The sequence below is a fragment of the Leucoraja erinacea genome, chromosome 2, assembly GCF_028641065.1.
Source record: "Leucoraja erinacea ecotype New England chromosome 2, Leri_hhj_1, whole genome shotgun sequence".
Taxonomy (NCBI): Eukaryota; Metazoa; Chordata; class Chondrichthyes; order Rajiformes; family Rajidae; genus Leucoraja; species Leucoraja erinaceus.
Window position 1 is genome coordinate 52,109,116 of NC_073378.1, and position 26,951 is coordinate 52,136,066.

Genomic DNA, 26,951 nt, shown 5'->3' on the forward strand with positions numbered 1-26,951 from the left:
TGTCAATTCTTCCCTTCCCTCTCGTACCACCCCCTCCCCGGGCACTTTCCCTTGCAACCGCAAGAGATGCAACACTTGTCCCTTTACCTCCCCCCTCGACTCCGTGCAAGGACCCAAGCAATCGTTCCAGGTGCGACAGAGGTTTACCTGCATCTCTTCCAACCTCATCTATTGCGTCCGCTGCTCTAGATGTCAGCAGATCTATATCGGTGAGAACAAGCGGAGGTTGGGCGATCGTTTCGCCGAACACCTCAGCTCGGTCCGCAATAACCAAGCTGACCTCCCGGTGGCTCAGCACTTCAACTCCCCCTCCCACTCCGTCTCCGACCTCTCTGTCCTGGGTCTCCTCCATGGCCACAGCGAGCAGCACCGGAAATTGGAGGGACAGCACCTCATATTCCGTTTGGGGAGTCTGCATCCCGGGGGCATGAACATCGAATTCTCCCAATTTTGTTAGTCCTTGCTATCTCCTCCCCTTCCTCAGTCCCCCTGCTGTCTCCTCCCATCCCCCAGCCTTCGGGCTCCTCCTTTTCCCTTTCTTGTCCCCGCCCCCATCAGTCTGAAGAAGGGTTTCGGCCCGAAACGTTGCCTATTTCCTTCGCTCCATAGATGCTGCTGCAACCGCTGAGTTTCTCCAACTTTTTTGTGTACCTTCGATTCTCCAGCATCTGCAGTTCCCTCTTAAACAACTTACAAACCTGTATGTCTTTGTAATGTGGCAGAATCTGTAACATCCAGAGTAAACCTATAGTCACAGGAAGAACGTAAAACTCCGAACAGACAAACCCGGGTCTCTGATGCGGTAAAGCTGCAACTCTACCGCTGTGCCGAATGTGTTGGATGAGTTGAGAAAATGATAAGATTAAGGATTGGTCATTTAAGACTGAATTATGTTAGAAAGATAGATCCTTTATTGTCATTCAGACCTTACGGTCTGAACGAAACTATGTTGCCTGCAGTCATACACAGAATCAATAATAACAAAACATACAATAAACACCAATTAAACATCCACCACAGTGAGTTCACCAAGCACATCCTCACTGTGATGGAGGCAAAGTCTTAGTTTCCATCTCTTCCCTCCTTGTTCTCCCTCTGCGCTGAGGCGGTCGATCCAGGCCGGAGATGCCGCTCTCCAGTCCAGCGGACCTCCGTGGTGATGTCGCCACTGCCGATAGCTGGAACGCCATCCCCGCTCCGAGACAGCCCGCCACAGCATCAGCTCCGGGCCGCCGCCCCAGCTCCAGGTCGATGCCCCAGCTCCAGGTCGCCGCCCCAGCTCCAGATCCTGCAGTCTCCGCACCGGGCCGCTGCCCCAGCTCCAGGCCGATGCCCCAGCTCCAGGTCGCTGCCCCAGCTCCGGGTCCTGCAGTCTCCGCTCTGGGCCGCTGCCCCAGCTCCAGGCCGCCGCGCCAGCTTCTGGTCCCGCAGTCGCTGCTCCAGGGATTATTTCAGGGATTATTTTAACCCAGGTCATTGGGGCTCGGGGTTTAAAAAATAAATGTATAATCTTATACGATCATTGAATTGAGAGCCATGAGGAACAGGCACAGCTCCTCAACAGGGGAGCTGGCAGCTGGAGGCCCATGTAACAGTTGGGAGCTCGGCTAAATCAGGTGCTGCTCCAAGATGCTGAGAGCATGGACTGCATGCAGCCTACAGCAGTGGAGCGGCTGAGGACACCAAATTCTACGATTATCCAATTCGACCCCAAAACGTCGCTAGGACAACGAGCCTTCATGGTCATGTCAAGAACCCTGCAATTTAAAGCTGAGGCTTGAAAATGGTACCAAAACGGGCGATTCTGTGTAGTGTTTCAGTGCACTATTGCCATACACTGATACTGTATCTAAGATGCTTATCTAAGATGTATTAAGAAGTTATAGTGATACTTGTACTGAACTGTATACAAAAATGAATTTTGCTGTACCTTGTTACATTTGGCAATGAAATGGCATCTGCTCCATAATTATGGTCCTGGTTGGCAGGAAATCCACCTGGTGATTTGAAAGCCTTCAGAAAAACATTGGAACATTTTGTAATACTCCTCCGAAAGAAATAATGACATGCTTTACAACTGAAAATCCTTATTTCTCCTCCATGGCCCAAGTAAATATTAGGACTGGTGGCTTTTATTTCGACCTTTTCCCCCTAAATCTTTTATTTCCCCTTTCACTAAACTAACATTCTTTTTGTCTTTGCATCAATGTAAGCAATGAAAATTACCCAAAGCATTCCAGGAGCCCTGGAAATCTTGTAGCAAAATGTAAAGACAAATTCAAGGTTTGATTACACCATTTTCTTCTAGCCTTTGTGCAAGGGGTGTTCACAAAGACAAAGTCTTTTACATGGACTAGAAATCTGCAGAGATGAGAAAAAGGGTGGAATGAAGCAAAACTTCCATAAATTCCTAGAAGGCTTGTTACAAGATTTGACTTGGCATGGCAGTTAGGAGCATTTCCAAGAAAGATTCCTTTTGGCTATACAGACTTTTAATTGAAGCAGATAGCGTGAACATGAATAATTGTTTGAAACTGTACCAAACAAATTAATCTGTCTGTAAATTACTAAATTATTAATGACTTAAATGTTCAAGTAATATTTTGGAAAAATGAACCAACTAAAGTCATGTAGGTAATTTGAGACATTTGTGTTGATATCTGAATATTTCAAAAGGGCCTTGGATTATATTCACCATCATAGAGGTGAAAGTGTTGGAGCTATTCAAAACACAATTTGTAGCTTGCAGGGTGAACTCGGGGAAGAATAACATTTGTCATTCCATATTTAACTTGTTATTTAAGGGAATGATTGTTATTTTTCCTCATTGAATTTGAAATACAGGAAGTCTGTTTCTGCTGTTTCAATATTTTTCCTGCTCTCAAGCTCTTCCTGGAATCATTAACCTCTTGTTGGTTTCATATCCATGCAGGAACCCTTGCAGCTTTCCAGAAACTGCAAGTAATCACCGAGTGGCAGTGGTACAGGTTCAATCCCGGTTTTGTCCATACTCCTGTTTACTCCCACATCCCAAAGACATACATGTAGGTAGGCCAATTGGGCATTGTAAATTGCCCCTAATATGTAGATGGGTGTTAGAATCTGGGTAATTGTGGTAGGATTAGTATACATGAGTGTGTGAAGGTCAGCACAGCCTCCTTAGCAGCATTGAACTATAGAGGAATCTTGGATTCCAAATCTTTAACTCTTCTGAAAGTGGCAACACAAGTAGATAAAGTAGTAAACCAATCATATGGTGTGCTTGCTTTCATTGGCTGGGGCACTGACTAGACAAGATAAGTTGCAGTTTTTTACGACTTAGGCCACTTATGAAATATTCCATGCAGTTTTGATCCAATACAGAAAGGATGTGGAGGCTTTGGAGAGGGTGCAGAGGAGGTTTAATGCAACAGTGCCTGGTTTAGTGGGTATTATCTACAAGGAGAGATTGGGCAGACTTTTTTTTCTGGCATGGTAGATTGAGGGGAGACCTGATAGAAATGTATAATATTGTGAGGGAGCATAGTGTAGACACTCAGAACCTTTTTTGTAGGGTGGATGACTAAAGGCGAGATGTGTGAAACTTTTTTTTACACAGAGGGTGGTGAGTGACTGGAATGCAATGCTAGAGGTGGCGGTGGAGAAGGTTCCGATAGTGGCATTTAGAGACTTTGTATAAGCACGTGGATTGTGCTTGGGCAGATAAGAGTTGGTCTTGACATTGTGTTTGGCACAGACATCGTGGGCCAATAATCCTGTTCCTGTGCTGTATTGTTCTAATTAATGCAGATTATGCTAGAATATTTTAAATATGTTTTGTGTCACCTACTATGCTGCTATATATCCAATACAACTCTCATGTCATCGAATTCAGCAGCATAGGAATAGGCTCTTCGGCTCACTGCATCCATGCTGATCTTTTTTGTCTGCCTATGCTAATCCATTTGTGAGCATTATAGGATTGTGTACTTCTGTGCCTTGCTATTTGCATACCTGTCTGGAAGTTGTGTAAACATTGTGGTTGTATCTAATTCCTGCATTTCCTCAGTGTTGGAAGAGGATGTTCCAGATGTCAACCAGTGGGTGCTTGTGAGCATATAGAAATAAAATCCTTTTTCAAAACTCCTTCCTTTCATCTTTAATCCAAGCTCTCCAGTTTGTGATACCTGCACCTTTTGGGAGGGTGGAATTCTGTCTACCTTGCCTATGCCTCTAATAATTTTATATACCTCCTATCAGGTAATCAATTAGCATCCATCGCTTCATGGAAAACAGACCCAGCCAATCCAATCTCTCATCATAACTAATGTCCTCCGATCCAGACAATATCCTAGTTAAATCCCTGCACTCTAGTGTCACCATGTCTTTTCTACATTGTGGGGACCAGAACTGCACACAGTACTCGATGTGTAGGAAGGAACTGCAGATGCTGGTTTACATCGAAGATGGACACAAAGTGCTGGAGTAACTCAGCGGGGTCAGGCAGCATCTCTGGAGAAAAAGAATAGGTGACGATTCTGATCAAGACCATTCAATCTGAAGGAGGATCTCGACCCAAAACGTCACCAATTCCTTTTTCTCCAGAGATGCTGCTTGACCCACTGATTTATTCCAGCATTTTGTGTCTAACGTCACAATATTCACTGTTTGATTCACGTGCTTTCAACAGTTGCACATAGCCTCTCAAAGTTCATATTATATTCATGTGAAGGCGGCATCTCATTGGCTGCCTTCTCCATCCTATCAAACTTGTATTGCTACCTTTGGGGAAACTATGAACCTGAAGGTCCCTCTCATTATCCTTTATTATACATGTGGCATTTCCTGTACCTACAACTGCCCTATGGATAATTGGGTCCATAGAGTACTTCATATTCCCCCCTCAAAAGCTGCCTACCCCCCACACTGGATCCCTATCAGTTTGCCTACCGCAAGAACAGGAGTACGGAGGATGCCATCTCAACAGCACTTCACTCCGCCCTCTCCCACCTCGACAACAGAGACACTTACGTAAGAATGCTGTTCATCGATTACAGCTCAGCATTCAACACCATTATACCATCAAAACTGATCACCAAACTCGGTAACCTGGGCATCGACCCCTCCGGGGGGCGCTGCACTGGCAGCAGCCCTGTCAGCAGCGTGTTAGTCTTTTCAACTTTTTTTATTTTTTTAGTATGTCTTAAAGTCTGTTTTTAGTGTTTCTTAGTGTGTTTTGTGTGGGGGGTGGTGTGGGGGGGTAAGGGGGAAACCGTTTCGGCCGCCTCCTCCATGGAGAGGCGACTTTTTCCAGGTCGCCTCCCCCGTGGCCTAACAGCGAGGATCGGCGCGGCCTTTCCCGGAGACGCGCTCGGGGCTCCGGCGGCGGGTGCAGCGTGGACTGTCAGCACGGAGCTGGGGCTCGCTGGAGGGGAGCGCTCCGTTCCGTTGGCCCGCAGCAGACGGCAGCCTGAAGCCGCGGTCTGCACAGCTCCAGCTGGCGCGGCGTCTACAGCCCGGGATCCCTCGTGGGGGACCCGGGGGGAAGAAGAAGCTTCCACCGCCGGCCCGTGGCCAACTTCTACCGCGGGTCCGGTATGGACTTACATCACCCCTGGAGGGGAGCTTCGACCGCCGGCCCTGCAGACTGCGGTGCTTACGGCCGCGATGTGGAGGGAACTTTAAATCTTCGGCCGCCGGCCTGCGGCCTACACCAACTAAAAGCCGTGGTCTCCGGTGGAGAGGAGCCGACTCTGGACTTACCTGGACTTGTACCTTGTCCTTTTACCATCTGGACGCCCGCAGCAACGGCTGCGGAGGGTTGAGGTCCCGACCACGGGGGGAAATGGAGGAGGACTGGCCAAATTGTGTGCCTTCCACCACAGTGATGAATGCTGTGGTGGATGTTTATGTTAAAAATTTATTGTGTTTTTGTGTGTGCCCTTTATCATTGTATCGCTGCTGACGTATCATTTCACTTGCACTTTTTGTGCAATGTGACAAATAAACCGTTGTATTGTATTGTATCCCTCTGCAACTGGATACTGGACTTTCTAACCAACAGACCCCAGTCTGTGAGGTTAGACAAGCACACCTCTTCAACCCTCGCCCTGAACACCGGCGTTCCACAGGGCTGTGTGCTGAGCCCCCTCCTCTCCTCCCTCTTCACCTATGACTGCACACCTGTACATGGTACTAACACCATCATCAAGTATGCAGATAATACAACAGTGATTGGCCTCATCAGCAACAACGATGAGCTGGCCTACAGGGAGGAGGTCCAGCACTTAGCAGCATGGTGCGCTGACAACAACCTGGCCCTTAACTGCAAGAAGACCAAGGAGCTCATTGTAGACTTCAGGAAGTCCAGAGGCGGCACGCACACCCCCATCCACATTAACAGGATGGAGGTGGAACGTGTTTCTAGCTTCAGGTTCCTGGGAGTCAACATCTCCGATGACCTCTCTTGGACCCACAATACCTCTACTCTGATCAAGAAGGCTCACCAGCGTCTCTTCTTCCTGAGGAGACTGAAGAAGGTCCATCTGTCTCCTCAGATCCTGGTGAACTTCTACCGCTGCACCATCGCGAGCATCCTTACCAACTGCATCACAGTATGGTATGGCAACTGCTCTGTCTCCGACCGGAAGGCATTGCAGAGGGTGGTGAAAATTGCCCAACGCATCACCGGTTCCTCGCTCCCCTCCATTGACCCTTTGACCCAGTTTAATGCTGATAAATGTGAGGTGCTACACCTTGGCAGGACAAATCAAAATAGGACGTACATGGTAAATGGTAGGGAATTGAAGAATACAGTTGAACAGAGGGATCTGGGTATAACCGTGCATAGTTCCTTGAAGGTGGAATCTCATATAGATAGGGTGGTAAAGAAAGCTTTTGGTATGCTAGCCTTTATAAATCAGAGCATTGAGTATAGAAGCTGGGATGTAATGTTAAAATTGTACAAGGCATTGGTGAGACCAAATCTGGAGTATGGGGTACAATTTTGGTCGCCAAATTATAGGAAGGATGTCAACAAAATAGAGAGAGTACAGAGGAGATTTACTAGAATGTTGCCTGGGTTTCAACAACTAAGTTACAGAGATAGGTTGAATAAGTTAGGTCTTTATTCTCTGGAGTGCAAAAGGTTAAGGGGGGACCTGATAGAGGTCTTTAAAATGATGAGAGGGATAGACAGAGTTGATGTGGACAAGCTTTTCCCTTTGAGAATAGGGAAGATTCAAACAAGAGGACATGACTTCAGAATTAAGGGACAGAAGTTTAGGGGTAATATGAGGGGGAACTTCTTTACGCAGAGAGTGGTGGCGGTGTGGAATGAGCTCCCAGTGGAAGTGGTGGAGGCAGGTTCATTGGTATCATTTAAAAATAAATTGGATAGGCATATGGATGAGAAGGGAATGGAGGGTTATGGTACGAGTGCAGGCAGGTGGGACTAAGGGGAAAAAAAAATTTGTTCGGCATGGACTTGTAGGGCCGAGATGGCCTGTTTCCATGCTGTAATTGTTACATGGTTATATGATTATATGGTTATTGAGTCTGTCCAAAGCAAGCGCTGTCTGTGGAGGGCGCTCAGCATCGCCAAGGACTGCTCTCACCCCAACCATGGACTGTTTACCCTCCTACCATCCGGGAGGCGCTACAGGTCTCTCCGTTGCCGAACCAGCAGGTCGAGGAACAGCTTATTCCCGGCGGCTGTCACTCTACTCAACAATGTACCTCGGTGACTGCCAACCCCCCCCCCCCCCCCGGACACTTATTATTATTTATTCAAATCATTTGCTATGTCGCTCTTCCAGGGAGATGCTAAATGCATTTCTTTGTCTCTGTACTGTCCACTGACAATGACAATTAAAATTGAATCTGAATCTGAATCTGAATATTGTTTCACTGTTTGATAGTTTCATAACTTCCTTGCAAAGTAAAGAATTGGTGATAATCTTCCAATGTTCTCAGGGCTCTCACTTAACTTTTTTCCTCTGTTTCCAGCTGGGCAACAAAGGCAGCTTTTTAGGTTGCCAAATGACAGGTTAGGTAGTCATTTAAGACGGCTTGCAAGACCTGTGCGATTATATGCTCGGACGAAGTGCGTAGTTACCATTCGAAATTATGCTCAATGAAGCATTCACATATTATTTCTGCTTCAAATAAAGTCACAAACTAAAGATATTCACCAATCAAGACATGATATATCCCACAATGACATGCAGCAAAATTATCATACAGTATATACAATATCTCAACCCTTTTTACACGTTGCAATGAATGCAATTTATATTATTTCTTTCCACTTCCAAACAAAAATGTGGTTGGATTATTCAGCGTATGATCAACCTCAGTGAGACCAAGTGCAGGCATAGTTTGCAATAACCAACCTGATCTCCTGGTGGCTCAGCACTTCAACTCCCCCTCCCATTCCAATTCCGACTTTTCTGTCCTGGGCCGCAATTGGGGGCAATTTTACAGAGACAAGTTAACCTACAAAGCCAATGCGTCTTTGGGATGTGGGAGCAAACCCACACACTTGCAGGGAGAATGTGCAAATTCAACACAGACAGTGCCCGAGGACAGGATCGAACACAGATCTCTGGCGTGTGAGCCAGCAAGTCCACCAGCTGTGCTACTATATTTTGTTTTCCAACACACAATTATACGTTGATAACCTTGGTTACTAAAAAACAAAAAATAAACTATACATTTTCAGTCTTAAATCTCTTAAGTGATGCTATGTTCCCCTTTACAGTTACTGTATGTTTTAATTCAGTTCGAGGCTATTGGGGCAGTACATTGGCCATAAATTTGCTGCCTAAAATTGCCAGAGACCTGGAATTGATCCTGAATATGGATGCTGTCTGTATGGAGTTTGCTCCTTTTCCCTTTGATCGCATGGGTTTTCTCCGGGTGATTCTGGATTATTCAGCATATGATCAACCTCAGTGAGACCAAGCGCAGGCTTGGCGATCGCTTCGCACAACACCTCCGCTTAGTTCGCAATAACCAACCTGATCTCCCGGTGGCTCAGCACTTCAATATACTAACATAATGTAGAACAGGAGATAAAATGTGTCTATATACCATAGACCATATATATATATATATATATATATATATATATATATATATATATATATATATATATATATATATATATATATATATATATATACACACAATAAATAAACAGATAAAGTGCAATAGGCTGTTATTGTTCAGGGTTTGGAGGTTGGTGGTGGTGGGTCCACCTCCAGATTAAATTCCATTTGGAATATTTTTGGAGGACCAGGAAACCAAGAAGCAAGAGTTACTCCAGGGAGTTACTCCCGCTCCAGGGAGTGATTCTGCGTTGGTTTTCAGCGGTCGCGGCGAGGCGGTGGACGGGCAGCAATGGCGGCTAGATCTCCCGCAATGCAAAGGGAGGGAGAAAGTGCCCGGCGCCGACCAGTTGCCGTGGCAGTGCGCATGTGCAGGGTGGCCGATGATGTGCTGGCCGTGGTTGTGCGCATGTGCAGGGGGAGGATGTGTAGGCCATGGCAGTGCGCATGTGAACGGCGGCCTGCCGTGCCGGCGGATGAGGAGCGGGTGGAGAGCGGAGAACTGGCTTCCCGGACACGGTTACGGATGGCAGGCAGAGACGGAGAGTGACAGAGTGGGGAGCCCGCTCAGAGTTCAACGATAGGTGTCCCGGGTGCTTGCCAAGCCGAGCAAAATGGCACGGCTTTTAGGTTGTCCGGCGGGACTTTAGATGGCCAATGGCACCCGGGCAACCATTAATTTCGACCCCTGGTTCTATAGATTCAGGATCAGTTCCAGTGGATTGGAGGGTAGCTAATGTTATCCCACTTTTTAAGAGGGTGGGAGGGAGAAAACGGGGAATTGGATACTTTCAAGAGAGAGCTAGATGGGGCTCTTAAAGTTAGCGGAGTCGGGATATTAGGTAGAAGGCAGGAATGGGGTACTGATTGGGGATGGTCAGCCATGATCACATTGAATGGCCTATTCCTGCACATATTGTCTATTGTACCTAATACAAATCTGTAATTTTATTAATTCATTCCGTTTATTAATTGATCACTCTACTGTGAGGCAAAACCCATACAAATCTGCCAGTGGATGTGCTTGTTGAAAGGGTTGTTCCCGCCTGCAGATTGTGGTGCAGCCTTCTGCTTGGCAGTGCATGTTGGCCATGTGCACCTGTGCTGTGCAGGTGGACTAGAGTCCAACAGGACAGCGTGACTTTGTGCAGCTCGCCAACTCTGAACCTGTGCCAGATTAACTTGCACAGGTATAGCAGGTCCACTGAAATGAATGGGAGAAAGTTATTTATCCACAAAATTGAAGTTTCTACCTGATTTAGTTTTAATGTTTTAATAATTTTGTATGTGTGTGTATTGCCTTTTGACGGGCCCTGGGTGATTTTAAATATCCTTAACATTTACAGGCATTGGGTGACTATGAAGGTGGGTGAACTTGGAATCTGAAAGAAAAAGGAGGGTGGGAAACAAAAATAGCCAGTGCAGATATAAACAGAAAGAAAAAAAGTTATTGAAAGTTGGAGACGTTGATTTTGAGCTCCAGAAGCTGCAGTGTGCTGAGAGAAACTACACAGTGGTGTTCCTCGAGCTTGTGTTGAGCCTAATATTATTTACCCTTCACTGTTTCGGCTAAACAGTGTAATATCTCTGTATTGTACTGTTTCAAAACGTGGTTTCCACTTAAATCGCTGGAATTCAATTCAACTGTCAACTGCGGTGACTGCCAATCACCACCCCCCCCACCGGCCACTTATTATTATTTATTCAGATCGTTTGCTATGTCGCTCTTCCAGGGAGATGCTAAATGCATTTCGTTGTCTCTGTACTGTACACTGACAATGACAATTAAAATTGAATCTGAATCTGAACTGATCTGCAGTTGTGACAATTTTGAAAGTTTATTTTTGGGATGAATTTCTATCCCAATGTAAATTTATTTTTTATCTACGTTTGGGTTAATGTGGGGAGATGTTTTGCCAGTCACCAGTTGTACACAATTGAGTGTGTTCATTATATGACTCCTGTAAATGTGAAGAAAGCTAGAATTTTCTGCAACAATGAGAGGGCCGAGGGCTTTATTCAGAGGAAGTGCAAAACAACCTTTATAAACCATTCACTGTCTCCACTGCCACGTGTAACATTAACATCCATCCTTTTATCCACAGTGCTGCTGGTGGTGAGATTTTTAACCAATGTATAGCTGAGCGAGAAGAGGCCTTCAAAGAAAAAGATGTCCAACGACTCATGAGACAGATTTTGGAAGGTGTTGCTTTTCTGCACAGAAATAACGTAGTGCACCTTGATTTAAAAGTAAGTCTCACTTTATTGTAAACATTTTATGACGACTATTGAAGTTGAAAGGAAATGTTGTCACAAGGTTGGACGCAAGCTGGCAGCTGCTTTCATACCAAATCACATGGCCATGGTCAGGAATGTGTGCATGCTTCTATCCGTCTGTACATTTTAACTCCTTTAATTATTTGATCAAAGCATCAACTACTGTTGTGTAAATATGGGTAAGATACTGTTCCGGAGCTCTGTTTCATTTTACACCATTGTCCTTGAGTGATTTAAATGGTGCATTTTTTTGGCTGTTAAACAGCTGGTGAATATAACCAACGGCGCAAATGGCTATGGTGCCAAACATGATTTAAAAAAATGTTTGGAAATTGGGGGAATATTCAAGGATAGGGAAATAAGTGAGCAGGTCTTGGGGAGAAGACTGTTCTAACTTCCTCATGAGTTAAGAAATGTGCTACTGGGAATGCCCACGAAAAGAAAAATGAGTTTATACATTTTGTTTAATGACAAAGTGGTATTTAAGATTAGAGTTTAGAGTAGTGTATGTACAGTGAAAAGCTTTTGTTGCGTGGTAGCCTGCTTTTGTGTGCTAACAAGTTGAGAGGGGAAAGATATAACGGGAACCTGGGGCAGTGTGGTGGGTATTTGAAGCGAGCTGCCAGAGGAAGTAGTTGTGGCAGGTACAGTAACATCTTTTAAAAGACATTTGGCTAGACAAGGTTGAGATGGATGTGGGTCAAACACAGGTAAATGGGACTAGCCCAGATGAGCATCTTGGTCGGCTTCGATGAGTTGAAGAGCCTGTTTCCGTGCTGCATAAATCTATAAGAGGATTATTGATGCTGAAAGAGAAGCCTTGTAGTCCCTTTGCACGTAATGATTTAATTCAGAAGTGATTGGTTTTAGCAGAAGGCTGTAGTGCTGCTGCAACTGGGCAGTCGATGGCAAATCTATGTCTAGCACAGTCTGAATTGTGAAATAAGGTAACTCTCTCGAGGGAAATCAACCAGTGCTATTTTAGACCATCAAAGGTTAATTGCTGGTAGACAAAAAATGCTGGAGACATTCAGCGGAATTCATGTAAATTAATGGGCATTTTAATCACCTTGCGAGTGGGTTTTTGTGGAACGCGATCGATTGGAACGTTGCAGCTGCAGTGAATTTGAACCCCATATCGGCAGGATAACGGCGAAAAAATTAATACTTAAATTTTGGAAACACACTGTTAAGATGTGGATTACAAACATGTCCGAGACACTACATCTTGAAAATATTAGACTTGTCTTGGCAGAAAAACCAATTAACTTTTCCAAGACATGGACACCCTTCACCGAATTCTTACAAGGATAGTATGGGCGCAACACAACTTTGGATTTAAATCCAACTATGGGTTGGGTGAGGTGGGTGGGGAGGGACAAGAGGCAGGTATATCACCACTTTTTTCTCTCTTTTTCTTTTTTTAATTTTCTTTATTTTACCCACTCTTTGGCTACACTACTTTGGTAGTCTAGGGGTCCTATCTTTGCACCTCTCACTTTTTCTCTCTCTTGTTCTTATTTTGTTATTTTTGTACTCCAATTTCACTCGCCAGAATCTTTATTCATAACTACTGCTGTGCCTTCAGTATTTGGTCCTACAAGGAGATAATTGTGCAGTGTTCCAATGAAGAACCGTGGATCTGCATATCATGGCAAAGGTGCAACATGTCACTGCTGCCATTGTCATCCTTCCTCCCCTTCCTCACTTCCTTCACTAGCATCATCATCGTCCTGCTTTCCAACAGGTCCCAGGTAGCAGATGTGGATATAACATTAATGCAGTAGTTAAATTAGAAGGTATGTATTAACAATCCAGGGACTGAGATCCCCAACATGCTCGCAAATTAATTGCAATTAATAATTTGGATTTTTTTTTTAAATGACTCTCCATTAATAATAATGAATAAAAAATACTTCTGAGTCTGAAGAAGGCTCTCGGTCCAAAACGTCACCCATTCCTTCTCTCCAGAGATGCTGCCTGACCCGCTGAGTTACTCCAGCATTTTGTGTCTACCTTCGATTTAAACCAGCATCTGCAGTTCTTTCCTACACATACTTCTGAGATTACTGTGTGCTCATCTGGTTCACTAATTCTATTTAAATCTATTGTGCTTCCTGATTGTGTCTTGAGGCCCAAAACACACGTTGTTTGCTCAGCCCTTTAGTTGTATCCTTACTGCTATGTTAAAAAAAAGATAAAAAGATATGGGCCATTGAACCTTACAACTCGCTCACGGATATGGGAGCTTGTATCTGAATTGGGAGATTCATGGCTAGCATCATGACATAGTCTTACTCAATGAATTCTACGTTGCATAGTGTCCCACGTTCCACTCGCACAATCACTGCAGAGGTGGACAAGCTTTTCCCTTTGAGAATAGGGAAGATTCAAACAAGAGGACATGACTTCAGAATTAAGGGACAGAAGTTTAGGGGTAATATGAGGGGGAACTTCTTTACGCAGAGAGTGGTGGCGGTGTGGAATGAGCTCCCAGTGGAAGTGGTGGAGGCAGGTTCGTTGGTATCATTTAAAAATAAATTGGATAGGCATATGGATGAGAAGGGAATGGAGGGTTATGGTACGAGTGCAGGCAGGTGGGACTAAGGGGGAAAAAAATTTGTTCGGCATGGACTTGTAGGGCCGAGATGGCCTGTTTCCGTGCTGTAATTGTTATATGGTTATATGGTGCCATGATTTGCAGGCAAGAGAGAGTATTCCTGGTTGTCTTCAACATTTTGCATCAGATGCCTCTTTTGGTGGTGAATCTGGTAGAAGCCCTTGTGGAGTCTAAAATCCTGAATTTATATTGAAGATACCACCCGTTGGTACCACAGTCGTCCTAAATAGGATAAGGTCAACTGATCTGACATCTCCGAACTGACCATCTGAGGCACTATGACATTGATCTGCAGCAGAAATACACACCATTGTAAACTGCAATTTAATGAATCTACATATTCTCCCCTCTACTTGTTGACCAGGGAATCAACCCTGGTTGTGCGAGGTGTACAGAGCAGGGTATATGGGGAGTTAATGTACCTTACAATGAGGTGCGGATGGTGAACAGCCATACCAGCAGGCAAGCAATGCCATGACCTGTGGATCGGGTCAAAACCCTGCAGTTCTAGCACACCCAATCATGAACGGTGGCGAGCAATCAAATAGCTAATGAGAGGTTATGGCTTCAAGAACCTTCTAATCCTCAACAACATCAGGCATGTGAGCACCAAAGAAGTCCAGGAAGCATTCGCAACTAGTATTGCTAGAAGTGCCGAGTAGATGATTCATTTCGGTTTCCTTCTGAAATTCCCCACCAATATGGAAGGTAGTCTTCATCCCATTGATTCACTCCACTGAATACCAGGAAATGACTGACAGCGCAGGATACAACAAAAGCTAATGGGACAGGACAACATCCCTCTTGTGGTCTGTATGACTAGTCAAGCTGAAGCAGTACTTGACATTGTAGAAAATTGTCTGTTCATAAAAAGTAGGACAAATCCAATCTGGCTCATTTCTACACACTAGGATCAGCAAAGTGATGGAAGGTGCCTTCGATGATGGCTTCAGACTTAACTCTGTGTAGCTCAGCTGGGGTTCGCCCAACCTTATGCTGGTCTAGAGTACATCACAGCCCTGGTCTAAACATGCATCGAGAGCTGAATTCTGGAGATGAGAAAAATATTGAGGAAGCATTTGACTAATTGTAACACTAGAGTCATAATGAAACTAAAACTGAAATCAAGGGAAATAAATGCAATGAATGGAGTCGTAGCTTGCACAAGGGAAGATAGTTGGAGGCCAGTTATTCTGGCCACATAATCCTGGGGGCGGATGCCTGACCATTTTCAGCTGGTTCACCTGCTACTATGTTTCCATCATAATGTCAGAAGTGGGGATCTCTACTGTTGATACTGCATTTGCAACTCTTCAACAAATGAAACAGTCCATGCCTACATGAAAGAAACCTAGACGGCATCCAGTAGCAATTAATAATCATGCTATAAAATGTCAGGCCACAACCATCTCCAACAAGAGAGAGTCTGAACGCCAACCTTTGACATTCAATGGCCAAGTTCCCCCCCTATCAATATTTTGGAGGTCACCATTAACCAGAAACTAAACTGGAGCAGTTGCACAAATACTTTTTACAAGAGTAGGTATAAGCCAGGTATTCACAGGATCACAAGTTATAGGAGTAGAATTAGGCCATCTGGCTCATCAGGTCTACTCCGCCATTCACTCATGGCTGATCTCTGCCTCCTAATCTCATTTTCCTGCATTCTCCCCATAACCCTCAGCACCTGTTCTAATCAAGAATTCGTCGATCACTGCCTTAAAACTTGCCTATCCACTGATTTGGCCTCCACAGCCCTCTGTGGCAATGAGTTCCACAGATTAACTACCTTCTGATGAAATAAGTTCCTCCTAACCTTTTAAAATAGTGCTCTTTAATTCTGAGACTATGACCTCTGATCCTAGTCTCTCCCTCCAGTGGAAACATCCTTTCCACTTCCACTCTACCTTTGCCTTTCATTATTCTGTACATTTCAATGAAGACCCCCCCCCCCAAGCCTTCTAAACTCGAGTGAGTAGCGGCCCAATGCTGTAAAGCGCTCATCATATGCTAACCCACTCATTCCTGGAATCATTCTTGTAAATCTCCTCTGGACCCTCTCCAGTGCCAGCATAACCTTGCTCGGATATGGGGCCCATATCTGCTTACGGTACTGTATTCTGCAGTGAGACTTGCCTTCCCAATATCTACAAGGTGCATTATGAGCATGATGAACTACTCTCCACTTGCCTGGATGCTCTAACTTGAAGCTTAACCCATTTGAGACCGAGCAGCTTCTAATTATCTACCACTCTAAACATTTATTCCTCCTCCCTCCATAGCTTATGATTGACTGGTTCTGTAAAATGCATGGTACTTTTTCAACTAGTTCCGATAGCATTTCCCAAAATCACATCTGCTCTCACCAAGATGGACGAGGGCAGCAGGCACATCACCACCTCTAATGACTCTTCTGATTTGCACAACACCCTGACTTAGAATTGTAACAGCATTTCTTTGTTCCTAGATCAAAGTCATTGCAGGAACGTGCTACCCAACAAGACATAGTAGTTTTCCCAGAAAGATTATAATCAAGGAGGTGCTCAATGCCTCTTTTATTGAGGCAATTTAAAGATATGGAATGAATATTGGGTTTGGTAGCAAGGTGTACATCCAAAAAATAAGCTGTTGTTTTGTGTATTCTATTAGAGCAAAAAGACAATAGGTGTAGGAGTAGGCCATTTGGCTCTTTGAGCCAGCACCGCCATTCAATAGATAATAGGTGCAGCAGTAGGCCATTCGGCCCTTCGAGCCAGCACCGCCATTCAATGTGATCATGGCTGATCATCCACAATCAGTACTCCGTTCCTGCCTTCTCTCCATATACCTTAACTCTGCTATCACTAAAAGCTTTATCTAACTCTAAAAAGGAAACAACATAGTGGAAAAATTCAGCACTAATTCACTCATAGTAATTATACCAAATGCTGAAAAATGAAGGATTTTCGTTTTGCTTAATCTAAGGTTTTAGGAGTGAAATTATGAAAATCTTTGTGATTGGGAAATGTAATGATGGATTACTTTCACTGAAACAAAATGAGAACTAGCAGATAACGATCCAAAGTTGCAATTTACGTTGTCGTTGGAACGTTAGCAGACTATCGTGATCAGACTTTATTGACTTTACCTTGCACAAAATGTTATTCCCTTATGTATCTATACACTGTAAATGGTTCTTTTGTAATCCAGTCTTATCGCTGACTGGTTAGCACACAACAAAAGTTTTCACTGTACTTCTGTATGCATGACAATAACAAAACTGAACTGAAATACTTTGCCACAATTAAATTGACTTAATTTCTTGTTTGAATACTGAACTATACTTGTAGAGAAAACATTGAGGGGGAGAGAGTGTGCAGGGGATAGTTGAAGTGGTTCAAACAGAACAAAACATCAGACCTGACAGATTAAATGCCTGGTTTCGCATAAATAACAGTTATTCTATAATTACTTTGTGTTAAAGCCCCCGATGGTGACTAAGTGAGTGTGTATAGAATATTCAGGCAGTATATGAAGAGGAAACCAAACACATAATTTTACTTCTAAGATGCCCTGGGTCAAAAAGTGATTTCTATAATATACAATATTCATATTTATCCCTGTATTTATGTTATATGCTACTGGAAAAAAATAAATATTCAAAATCATTAATGAAACAAATTGTTTTCTGCATCAAAGATAGACATAAAATGCGGGTGTAACTGAGTAGGTCAGGCAGCATCTCTGGAGGAAATATATAGGTGATGTTTCAGATCTGGACTCTTTTTCGGCCACTATAAAGCTGACCAGTTGAATGTAACATTTGCGCATTTTAAACTTAGAAAAAAACTGATGGCAATTAAGAATTAGAAGACCCTAAATACGTAGCATGTATTTCCATAGGTTACTATGAATTTGAAGGCAGAAATGGATAAAATAAAAATACCTTTTGTACAATCTGTGGAAGCCGATGTCACAGGCTAAATTACAGGATATAAAAAGCATAGTGAGTGGATGATTATCATTTGTATTTGACCAATCGACTAACTGCTGTTTATTTGTAACCTTGGTAGGGCACTATAATTATATGGGAACAGGACTGGGGCATTGTAATGCTTGAAGTTTCCATTTAAGTTCCTGACTTGACACCTAACCTAATTCTGTGCCTGCCATATTCCTTGAGAAATGAAAAACAATTAATCTCATATTTTAAATGACTAAATGAACAGATACCTGCTCTTGTTTAGGAGGGAACACCATACCGCTATCGTCCTTTGCACGAAGAATTATTTTTTAAATTTCCAGTGACCTGTTTTTTTTAAGTTGCGTTTTCTCCCCCCCCCTCCCCCCCACCCACCAAGACAATCCCACCAGCTGAAAGACTTCCAGCTATGACACAGATTCTTTCCAAAATTCACAAAAATTCTAATTAAATTGCCCATTAACCTTATGGTTATTATTCGAGGGAAGTTGATTGCATTTTACATAAGTTTTTTGTAATGTAACCCCTGGAGGTCTGGTCCATCTTCACTGCATTTCCAAGACAAATATAAATATTTTATAGTTCAGTCTGATCCAAGCTCAAGAACTGAGAAAAAGGTATTACAGATAGATTATCATTGATGTTATTTATTTGGGCAACATGGGACTAAGCATAGTATCCAGAGCAAAGTCTTTATTTAAAAATCCTAACAATTGTTTCACTATTAGATGGTCTCCAGTCAGTGGGGAAACAAGGTCTAATAACTTAAACAGAGAGATGCAAGATACTGCAAATGTTGTAATTTTGTGCAAAACAACAAAGTGCTGGAGGAACAACGGGTCAGGCAGGATCTGTTGAGGGAATGGGGTCAAGAGTTCAATTGTCATATGTACTGAAATAGATAATGTAATAAACAAGAAAAAAGTTCAAAACAAATCCAGTGCAAAACTAAAGTTCAAAGTCCCTACCGCAACCAAGGCAATGTGTAGTTTGATGCTTAGTTGGTGTTTGTAATGTTCCATAGCCTGATGGTTATTGGGAAGAAGCGATTCCTGTACCTAGAGGTCCTGATGGCAGGAGTGCAATTGGAGAGTTGCCAGGGTGGTGTGGGTCCATGATAATGGCAGCTGCCTATCTGAAGCCATGCATCATAGATCCCTTCGATGGTGGGGAGGTCAGTACCTTTGATGGACTGGATTGGGCAGTGCCCACCACTTTTTGATTTCTCCTTCATTCCCGGATGTTCAATGTGCCGTGATGCAGCTAGCCAATGTGCTCTATACCACACATCTGTAGAGGTTCAAGGGAGTATTTGTCGCCACACGAAATCTCATGAATCTTAAAAGGAAGTAGAGGCATTGATGTACTTTCCTTATGATTGCATCAATATGCTGGTTGTAGGACAGGTCTTCAGAGATGTGCACGCCCAGGAATTTGAAGTTGTTCACTGTCCACACCGCTAATGGTGGGTTTGTGGATCCTTGGCCGCTGTCTTCTAAAGTCAGCCATCGGATACTTGGCTTTACTGACGGTGTGTGCAAGGTTGTTGTTCTGGCACCATTCAATCAGACAATCAATATGACCCATCATTACCTGGAATTTGTCCAACAACAATGATGTTGGCTAATTTAAAGATGGAGTTGTAATTGTATCTGGCTACAGTCATGAGTATAGAGTGAGTAGAATAGGGGACTGAGCAGAGTCTTGAGGTACCCCTGTGCTGATGGCTGTCGAGGAGAGTGTTGCCAATTCGTACCGATTGTGTTCTGATGATGATCCAGTTGCAAAGGGATGTGCAGGGACCATGTTCTCCGAGCTTGCTAACCCGTTTGAAGGGGATGATGGTCTTGAACACCAAGCTGCAGTCGATGAATATCAGCCTGACGTATGTTTTTATTGTCCAGGTGGTCCAGTGAAGTGCCAATGAGACAATAGACTTGCAATGTTCAGGTTGGGACCTTTCTTCAGACTGTTAAGTAGGTTGGAGAAAGATGGAAAGGAGAGGTTGTAGCGGGACTAGTCCTTGCTAGTGATACGTGGATGCAGGTGAAGGGGTTTTGACTGGCAAATGGATGGAAAAAGTGACCTAGGCTAAAGATGAAATGGAGACAAAAGGGTATCAGATGAGGAAAAGAGGTTTGAAATGTAAAGCCAGAGGGAGGGATGTGAGTGTATGGAGATGGAGAATGGAGGTTTAAAGACCTCCCAGCAAATAGGAGCTGTGGAAGATGCACATCTGGAGAAATGTGTGCACTCTGGGTAATGTGGGGAGAGGGCAAAGGGGGTTTTATTTAAAATTGTAAAATTCATTGTTCATACTGTTGGGTTATAGGCTACCCAAGAGGAATTTGATCTCATTCTGACAATGGAGGAATTTGATCTCACTCTGACGAACTGTGAGTTCCAGCAGGCCTTAGCACAGACAGTACACGTGTTCAAACAACATAGTTGCAGTGCAGTGCGCTAAATATATTGTGTACATCCATTGTTAGAATTAATTGGAGACCCATAACATTGTTGAATGTAGATTACGAGATCCTGTCTAAGGCCATCGCCAACCGGGTCAAGTCTGCTCTGGGACAGGTGATCCACCCGGACCAAACCTGTGCTGTACCTGGCAGGAAAATCTCAGACAGCCTAGCGCTGCTGAGAGATACCATCGCCTACGTGCAGGACAGAGGTGGATGCCTGCCTAGTCAGCTTGGACCAGGAGAAGGCTTTCGACAGGATATCGCACACGTACATGAGGGACGTGCTCTCCAAAATGGGTTTTGGGGAGGGAATCCGAAATTGGATCAAACTGCTCTACACCAATATCAGTAGTGCAGTCCAAATCAATGGGTGGGAATCAGACAGTTTCCCTGTAAGGTCTGGAGTCGGGCAAGGTTGCCCTCTCTCTCCTGTCTTGTTTGTCTGCTGTATTGAACCTTTTGCCGAGTCCATCAGGAAGGATGCGAGCATAAGAGGAGTGACATTGCCAGGCAGTGGGGGCATTCAAGTAAATACCTCCCTGTACATGGACGATGTCGCCGTCTTCTGAGCGGATCCAAGGTCAGTCCGCAGATTGATCAGCATCTGCGACCAGTTTGAGTCGGCCACGGGAGCCAGGGTGAACCGCAGGAAGAGCGAGGCCATGCTCTTTGGCAACTGGCCCGACTGATCTTCCATCCCCTTCACCATCAAACCTGACTTCTTGAAGGTGCTGGGGATCTGGTTCGGGGGGGCTGAGGCGAGTAACAAGAATTGGCTGGAACGGATAGCCAAGGTGGGGAGGAAGCTGGAGCTGTGGAGGCAACGCTCCCTCTCCATAACCGGGAAAAATTTGGTCATCAGGTGTGAGGTGCTCTTGGGGTTGCTATACTTGGCACAAGTGTGGCCTGTCTCTCCCTCCTACGCCACGGGGATCACCCGGGCCGTCTTCCAGTTCATCTGGGGGTCGAGGATGGACTGGTGCGACGGGTCACAATGTACAAGTCGGCAGACAACGGGGGTAAAAGCGTGCCCAACGTCGCCCTCATCCTGATGGCCACCTTTGTGTGTGGCTGCATCAGGCGGAGTGTAGAGCCAAGGCATGTGGGCACTAAGTGTCACTACCTGCTGAGGTTCTACCTGTCCCCGGTGTTGCGAAGGATGGGCCTGGCGCAGATGCCACGCAATGTGCCAGTCAGCTGGACATTGCCGCCCCATCTGTCGTCTGTGGAAAGCTTCTTCCGGACCAACACCTTTGACCACAAGTCCATCGGGCAGTGGTCAGCGCGGAATGTCCTGCAGGCACTGCAGGGAAAGGACTCGATGGATCCGGTGGCGTGGTTCCCAGAGCAGACTGCCCAGCTTGTCTGGCAAAATGCCTCATCGCCAGAACTCACCAACAAGCACCAAGACCTGGCTTGGCTGGCGGTGAGGGGAGCCCTCTCAGTTAGATCCTTCCTGCACCGTCGGAACCTCACTACCAGCGCACGCTGCCCCCGGGACGGTTGCGGTGGAGAGGAGACGGTTGCCCACCTCTTTGCAGAGTGTGGGTTTGCAAAAAGAGTCTGGAGAGGTATGCAAAGGTCCCTGGAACGATTTATCCCGAACAGCTCCGTCACAGAGGACTCTGATTTACGGACTGTTCCCAGGGACACATTCAGAGACTGACATCGAGTGCTGCTGGAGGGTCATCAACTTGGTGAAAGACGCTCTTTGGTCTGCCCGAGCGTTGCTCACCACCCAGCAGAGTGAGATGTCGGTCAGGAAATGTTGCCGACTGGCCCACTGCAGACTGCAGGAGTACGTGCTAAGGGACTCGCTGAAGCTTGGTGCAGCCAACGCCAAGGCTCGGTGGGGGAGGACCACAGTCTAGGGTCCTTCCGCTGCTGGACATAGGGGGCACGGTATGGTGGAGACGCCCTCAAATTAAATTAAGGGAAGGTATCCCACGCCAGGGGGCCACATCAGTGGCACGGGTGGGGGACATTATTTGTGGAAATGAAAATGTCAAATGGAATTTTCGCACTGTAAACACTGTATATATTTATTACTTGGACAGGGGCCACAGAGTGGCACGGGTGGGGGACTGTTTGGTGAAATTTGACAAATGTTAAAAAAAATTGTACTGAAAAAACTTGTATAGTCTCCGAAAATGTCGGATGAATTTTGTTTGTTTGAATGGTTCAGGAATTGTATATATTTATCAATTGAATAAAGTCTATTTCGAAATTAAAAAAAAAAAATCCATTGTTAGAATGAAGCACTTATCAGTATCTTCAGCCCAGATTCTTCAGTCTGGGTTCTGCAGTCAACTAAAATCTTTTCAGTTCAGTATACTAATGTATTTACATTAAGTTACCTTTGAATTATTGTACCAGAGCATATGCTTTTAAATATGAGAGGAATGGAGAAAATCATATGCATTTGGGAAAATAAAGACAGCAAATATGTTAATTCAGCAGGAGTGATACAATAACACTTCCATATATTCCTGAAAAAGGTGCACGTGTAATGTTTAAGAATGCACCTTGTTTGTTTGTCACTTGGAAAATTGGTGTAGCAAGGCCTTTTGGACTTGCAACTGACCAATAAATCCTAAATTTTAAGGTTGTGGCAATGTTACCAAGTTAAACTTGCTTTCAAATTGCAAATATTTTATGTTTGTGCTCTACAATGATAATGGATGTATAGAATTGTGCATTTAAAATGTGACTGTAAATTAAAGCTACTGTTTTTATTAGTACTGTATTTATTAGTCCAGTTATCCCTCTCCCAATTGCTACCCAATAGTCTACGCTGTGCTTCCATTTCAGCCTCAAAATATTCTTCTGACGAGTGAAACACCCCTGGGAGATATTAAAATAGTTGATTTTGGCCTTTCGAGAAGAATCAGTAATAATGAAGAGCTGAGGGAAATCATGGGAACACCTGAATATGTAGGTAGGTAATCCGCGTTCACACTTACTGGAGCTACTACAGCTGCATACCTTGAAGAATCTAACCCTCCAAAACCATGCCATGTGTTTCATTGTGTCCGCCTTACTTGATCTCCCAGTTACTCAGCACTTTAACTCCCCTCCCATTCCCAATCTGTCCTTTCTGTCCTGGGCTGCCTCCATTGTCAGAGTGAGGCCCAGTGTAAATTGGAGGAACAGCACCTCATATTTTGCTTGGGCAGCTTACACCCCAAATGTATGAACGTTGACTTATCTAACTTCAAATAGCCCTTGCTTCCCCTCTTTCTCCATCCCCTTCCCAATTCTCCCACCAGTATTAAGGGTCTGTCCCATGATGCGAGTTCACCCAAGAGCACTCCCGAGTTAAAAAAAAACCCAAACTCGTGGTATTCTACGAACTCCTACGACCTTCCACGAGTGTGTTCACGAGCTCCTACGAGTGAAAAGTAACGATTTTTTTCATCACGAGTATTTTTTTACTCATGAAGTTTTTTCAACACTCTGAAAAATGTCCGCAAGTAAAAAAAATACTCGGTTTATTATTGTCATGTGTACAGTGAAAATACAGTTTTGCATGCCATCCAAAGAATTCAGTTATTCCATAATAAATACAATCAAGTTAGATAGAGCAACGGGCAAGATACTGAGTGCAGAATATACAGTGCCCTCCATAATGTTTGGGACAAAGACCCATCATTTATCTATTTGCCTCTGTACTCCACAATTTGAGATTTGTAATAGAAAAAAAATCACATGTGGTTAAAGTGCACATTGTCAGATTTTAATAAAGGCCATTTTTATACATTTTGGTTTCACCATGTAGAAATTACAGCTGTGTTTATACATAGTTCCCCCCCCCCCCAATTTCAGGGCACCATAATGTTTGGGACACAGCAATGTTATGTCAATGAAAGTAGTCATGTTGAGTATTTTGTTGCATATCCTTTGCATGCAATGACTGCTTTAATCTACGATTCATGGACATCACCAGTTGCTGGGTGTCTTCTCTGGTGATGCTCTGCCAGGTCTGTATTGCAGCCATCTTTAGCTTATGCTTGTTTTGGGGGCAAGTCCCCTTCAGTTTTCTCTTCAGCATATAAAAGGCATGAACAATTGGGTTCAGATCAGGCAGTTGATGGGAAGACTGTAGGAAAGACTAGGTGATGTGAGGTCTCTTATACCGGCATTAAGGTGGCATTTGAACACACCTGAGCAATTACAAACACTTGTGAAGCCATGTGTCCCAAACATTATAGTGCCCTGAAATGGGGGGACTATGTATAAACACAGCTGTAATTTCTACATGTGAAACTGAATATATAAAAATGGCCTTTAATAAAATCTGACAATGTGCACTTTAACCACATGTGATGTTTTATATTACCGATCTCAAATTGTGGAGTACAGAGGCAAATAAATAAATGATGAGTCTTTGTCCCAAACATTATGGAGGGCACTGTAGTTCTCTGCATTGGAATTTGTTCCATGACAATGTCTAATGCCCACAATGGGGTAGAGGTGAATTGGACAGTTCCCAGGCCGATGGAAGGACTGTTCAGAAACCTGATAAGAGATGATGAAACTGTTCCAGAGTCTGAGTCACTCTCACAGACAGTTGGTGTGAGCAAGAGAAACTGTTGCAAGCTGCCACAGGTTGAGGCAGGTACAATAATAATACTTAAAAGACACTTGGGTAGGAAAGGTTAAGAGGGATATGGACAAAATGTGGGCCAATCGAACGAGCTTCGCTGGGGCATATTGGCATGGAGGAGTTGTGCTAAAGGGCCTGTGACCATATGGTATACTCTGAAATTAAGTTTAGCTGTAAAAATAGACATAATGTTAAATAACAGCTCTGGCCATGATGTTTCACTCAGTTGACATAAAATATTTTTAGACAATTTTCTCCCTTTCTTAAATTGGGATCACATTTGCTATCATTTGATCCATAGGAACTATTCTAAATCTGTAACATCATGAAAGATAACAATGCCTCCACGCTTTGTGATGTTCATCTTTAAATTGTTATTTTCCTCCATTTACAGCTCCTGAAATTTTAAATTATGAACCAATTAGCACTGCAACAGATATGTGGTAAGTAAAATTCTAAGCGTAACCTTAAATCTTGAGGCAATCTCGGTCGAACTGCTGCTGATAGTTTTTCTCTCCAGGAGTATAGGTGTTCTTGCATATGTCATGCTGACGGGGATCTCGCCTTTCTTGGGAGATGACAAGCAAGAAACTTTCCTCAACATTTCTCAGATAAATCTCAGTTTTACAGATGAAGATTTTGAGCACGTCTCCAAACAGGCCATAGACTTCATTAAGTCGCTTCTTGTAAAGGAACCCGAGTAAGTTGTTAATTTCATTGGTTTCTACATTTTATTGATGCGATTGTCAAACGTTATGAAGCCACCCTAGATGACAGCAGCTTCTGTTTAGTTTGGAGCTACAGTGCACCGGGTCCATGCTGACAAGCAATTCCAGCACACTAACACTACCTTACACACACACCACGGACAATTTACAATTTTACTAAAGCCAATAAACCTAGCAACCTGTACATCTTTGGTGTGTGGGAGGAAACCGGAACACCCAGAGAAAACCCATGCAGGTCACAGAGAACGTACAAACTCCATACAGACAACACCCGCAGTCAGTATTGAACCTGGGTCTCTGGTGCTGTAAGGCAGTTATGCCCCTGTCCCACTTAGGAAACCTGAACGGAAACCTCCGGAGACTTTGCGCCCCACCCAAGGTTTCCGTGCGGTTCCCGGAGGTTTTTGTCCGTCTCCCTACCTGCTTCCAATACCTGCAACCTCCGGCAACCACCTGCAACCTCCGGGAACCGCACAGAAACCTTGGGTGGGGCGCAAAGTCTCCAGAGGTTTCCGTTCCGGTTTCCTAAGTGGGACAGGGGCATAACTCTACCACTGTGCCCCCGTGCTGCCCTTGGTTTATATTTTGTATCTCCAGGTCAATAATACTTAGTTGCACTGATATAAATATTATCTTTTGTCTTTAGATGTTGAGCCTATGGTTCAAAATGGTTTAGTGATTTTATGGTTGATAACTGAAACTAATGTTTAATTTTGTTCCTAAGGACCCCATTTTTATAATTATTTTTTCAAACGTGCATGAAATAAAAAGGGGTCCAAGCGAAAGTAGAGGTTAATTATATTGCTAGTCTGTGCTGCTCTAGTACAATAAGATTGGCATATTGATAGTTTACAAGTCTGTGCTACTCAAAACTCCAAAGCTAATTGCACTCTGCTTCTTTCTCAATCTTCTGTCTTCAATTTCTTCAAACATTTTTTAAAGCTGCTGACATTTTTGTCTTGGATCTCTTTGTTGCAAAACGTTTTGTTCACAAACAAATCTGGGAAAGTAATGTACTTATCAAACTCTGAATACAACCATTACTGTATCCACTGCTTGAGTGAAATTAGGGTTGCAAACATCTATCCTCATCCATTGTTTGCTATTCTTACCTTCATAAAATCATTGAGCCATCCAGCACCAAACAGGCCCAATGGCTCACTATGTATATGCCGGTCAAGTTGGCTTTCTAGGCTAGT

General features: G+C 44.0%; 1 protein-coding gene across 2 annotated transcripts in view; it reads left to right on the plus strand.

Moving 5' to 3' along the window:
- Positions 1–26,951, plus strand: part of stk17a (serine/threonine kinase 17a) — a 93,338-nt gene that overhangs the window by 62,339 nt on the left and 4,048 nt on the right. For both annotated transcript variants that reach the window (XM_055656782.1, XM_055656791.1), the window contains exons 3-6: positions 11,195–11,339; positions 23,230–23,356; positions 25,419–25,467; positions 25,545–25,724. In XM_055656782.1, coding sequence (XP_055512757.1) covers positions 11,195–11,339; positions 23,230–23,356; positions 25,419–25,467; positions 25,545–25,724 — 501 coding nt within the window. The remainder of the gene's footprint in view (positions 1–11,194; positions 11,340–23,229; positions 23,357–25,418; positions 25,468–25,544; positions 25,725–26,951) is intronic.